General features: G+C 40.3%; 1 protein-coding gene across 2 annotated transcripts in view; it reads right to left on the reverse strand.

The window, feature by feature from the left end:
- ULK4 (unc-51 like kinase 4) overlaps positions 1-3691 on the reverse strand; it is a 556180-nt gene that overhangs the window by 529257 nt on the left and 23232 nt on the right. For both annotated transcript variants that reach the window (XM_019508899.1, XM_019508898.1), the window contains exon 3: positions 2219-2318. In XM_019508899.1, the coding sequence (XP_019364444.1) occupies positions 2219-2318 (100 nt within the window). The remainder of the gene's footprint in view (positions 1-2218; positions 2319-3691) is intronic.

The following is a 3691-nucleotide window of genomic DNA, read 5'->3' on the forward strand; positions in this document are numbered from 1 at the left end:
TTCCGACCCTAGAAACTGTGAAACTATGAAACTATGAAACCCCTCTAACATGCCCAGTCCTCTCTCTCCAAACAAGTAAGCAGCACTAACAAAGAGTCCAAAATATACAAGTAATAACAAATTATTTTAAAGGCTTTATCATTTATTATGATTATTATTTAGATAACAGAAGAATAAGGAAAGCTCAAAGAATCACCTTGGTTAAGTTCTATAGTTCTTTCAATCCCCCATTTTAAATTAGAGTTAGGATGAGTCCATTCACCTAGAGGAGAGACCTTAGCTAGGAATGTAAATACAGATTTAAAAAAACCTGTTTAACCTGCTGTAATTATAATGGTTAAATAATTAATCAGTATGGCAACTCCTGGTCTGATCCACATGGGGGTGCTCCAGCCAGTCCTGTGGGGCATCCCCGCCTGGCCCAGCATCAGAGGAGCATTTCCAGCCCTCCCCCGCCCAGGTGTGGCAGGGACTCAGTGGCTCCTTGGGGCCCTGACTCCCCAAGACCATGCATCATGATGAGCTACGCAGGTGGGCAAGTAGTCTCTGAGCCCAGGCCTAGACATGACAGGCAAGCAGAACATGAGGCTGAGCTGCAGGCCCAGGGAGCCACCATGCACCCCCTTACATCCACCTTGCCCCTGACAGGCCCTAGAGCTGCTGCAGGTCTGGCTGGGGGGCATGCGCAGATGCCACCAGCAGCAGCAGCTGCAATGGTAACTGCAGCAACAGAAGCTGCCACATCCAGCTGGAGTGGGGAGGCTGCAAGCAGCTGCATGAGGGTCCATGGAGCATAACTATATGTACTAATCTCCTCTCCCTCTTCCCTCTCTCCTCCTACTCACTGTTCCCTCCTGCCTGCCCTGCTGCCTTCCAGTTTCTGCTTGGGCTGGCTTCCCTTCCCCACCTTCCCTACTGGACTGCACCCCATCCCATGGTAAATGATAACCAGCAAGCTATAACTGGTCGTCACTGGGCTTACCGGTTAAATTATTAATTGTTTAACCGTTCACATCCCTAGCCTAACTCACTTAATACCACCATAAAAATCCCCATTTGATGTACACAAAACTATATGGGGCCCTCTACAGGTGCAGGTAAAGGCATGATGGGATCTAATGCATGATCCACAAAATCATACCTTTGGTCATGCCACACGTACATGGCAGTAGTCGTGACTGTAGGATCATAAATAAGATCCCATTAAGCCAAGCAATAGGAACCCCTGCACTGGCCAGCAGCAAGTTCCCACAGCTGGAAGCCCCCATAGCTGCAGGGGCTCCCAGGTGAGGGGGCACACCATGCACCATGAGGCTAGAAGACTGCAGCAGCTGCAGTCTCCCAGGCATGGGGTGCACAAGGTGCTCCTGCAGCTGAGAGATCCCAGCAGTTAACCTTCCAAGTGCAGGGTATATAGTGCACCCCCTTGGCTGGAAGATCACAGCAGCTGGTCTCCCAGGTGCGGGGCACAAAATATATCCCCATGGCTCAGAGATCATAGAAGCTGTGGTCTCCCAGCCATGGGAGCACAAGCTACGTGTGCAAATTAAAGCTGAATAGAAACCAGCTATAAAGAGTATTACACATTTTCCAGCAATAACTTCATAGATGGTTGGACTTTTTTAAGGCACCACAGTTAATTTGCACATGTAGCCAGTCCAAATTAATTGCAGTTATCAGGTAATTAACAAATTACCTGATTAACCTACAAATAGATATTTGTAGAGGAGACCTATGAATACTCCATATGGTCATATTTACAAGTTTATTAGGTTTTATCTCCCTCCCTTCTTTAATATTGCATAAAATCTTGGAGGAATATAAAAAGAGAACAAGCTGGCAGTCCTCAGAAAACTTCCTCCACTTGTTCAAGTCACAGCTATAAGAATTCACCTTATACTGTTCTGGAAAACCCAGCAGCTGCACACTTGCTAACCTTTTTAAATCTCATCATATTATTCACATCAATTAACTTTTAAAACATATTCATTGAAATAGAAAAGAATTCTGCCTGGAAGCATTTTTCTAGGAATCAGTTCAAAAGTTGTGAATGATTCCTTCATACAAATTTTATAGTAAAATTTCTGCTCTTTCATTTATGTTGTTAAATAAAACTTTGAAAAAAATTAAATAAATGTATATGTTAGGTAAATATTTTAGTTACAAATGTATACCGTGAAGTTCCTATTCAGCATCTTACTTATTTAGTATCGCTTACCTGTGCATAATTCTACTACGAGCCAGAGATGGTTGCTTGTTTCATACCATTCATGAAACGTTATTATGTTCTTATGTTTTATTTCATGTGTAAGACGAACCTGTAACAGAGTAAGTGAATGTATTTATTTGGAGAGCAGTATTAAGAGTTACTAAAAATACTACAAGAAAAAGTAATTCTAGATTCACTGGTCATGCTCTTAAGAATTTAATATTTAAGCACTCCTTAATACTGTAAACATTAAATGGTTAAAGTATTTTGAATAGTTTAAAAGGAAATTATCCCATCTCAAATCTCAGAGATAGAAGGCATCTTTTGCCATAGACTTGCTCAACTTCTCTGTGTTTAGACACACACAGAGGAAGGTCCCCCATGCCAGTTCAGCTCATGTAAAACAGTCATTGTTAGTTAATTTAAAAAAAACCAGGGTCAGCCCAACGGACCCAAGACAGAAAAAAATTATTATTTTGTTGTATAATCAGAAGTTCAGGTCAAAATTATGACCCTCATTTTCCAGGTCAATGAAACTGAGCCTTTGTTGGGAAAAGTGGCATATAAGTAAATAAACAAACAAACTGGAAGTGTTAAAAAGGCATAAGCCTCTGAGAAGAAAAGCAGCACAAATCTTTTGCAATCTTGAATAATTTCAACAAACCAAGAAAAATGTGGCCATATATAATGCCTAAAGACGTGTCACAGCAACACCTTGATTTTGACCTCCACCTTCAAAAGGGAGGAAAAAAATGTGTGGAAGAAATTTAAAAGTCCTCCCCCTTCCCCACTTCCTTTCAGGGAAATGTAAATAAAAAAGAAGACCTAAAGGGAATTTAAATAAAGGAGGAAGCTTAAATGTGCAGAATTGTTAGAGATCCCAGTCGCAAAGTGAAACAAAATAACCTGAGCATATTTAAGCAATGACACGTTGTGGTAATTCAATAATCATTTCCTTAATTACTTCAGAAAACATGAATTTAGGAGTACAGATACTTGATACACGGCAACCTAATTTAGAATTTCATAACTATGTTTCTTGGTAAAGAACTCTGGGCACATATACACGAGACATTAAATGTGCAGTAGACTCTTTTGCGCATTAGTATGGCAGGCAAAAACTGTGCTAATGCAATTATGTGCAGCAAAATTAGTCTACCGCACATTAGCGTCACAAAAAAAACATGCACCGGCACTAATGTGCAGTAGCACCAATTACAATTACAATGCAATAACAAGTATTAAATTTAATGTGCCGTAATTACACTGCATTAATGAACATGTAGATGTGCCCCTTGTCAAGCTGTTACCAACCAAAATTTAAAATAACTTAATTGTATGTACTCATCATACATAAATTTACTCTTCAGAGGTATAAAAATGACTGATTACCAAAAGTTGCTTGTATTTTCACATTGTATAAACAAAGCATAAGCCAGTCATTAATGTAGTGATATAGGTATGAAGATGTGACAGCTTCTG

This window comes from Gavialis gangeticus, unplaced genomic scaffold (genome assembly GCF_001723915.1).
Source record: "Gavialis gangeticus isolate Ggan-Ray unplaced genomic scaffold, GavGan_comp1, whole genome shotgun sequence".
In the NCBI taxonomy this organism is placed as follows: Eukaryota; Metazoa; Chordata; order Crocodylia; family Gavialidae; genus Gavialis; species Gavialis gangeticus.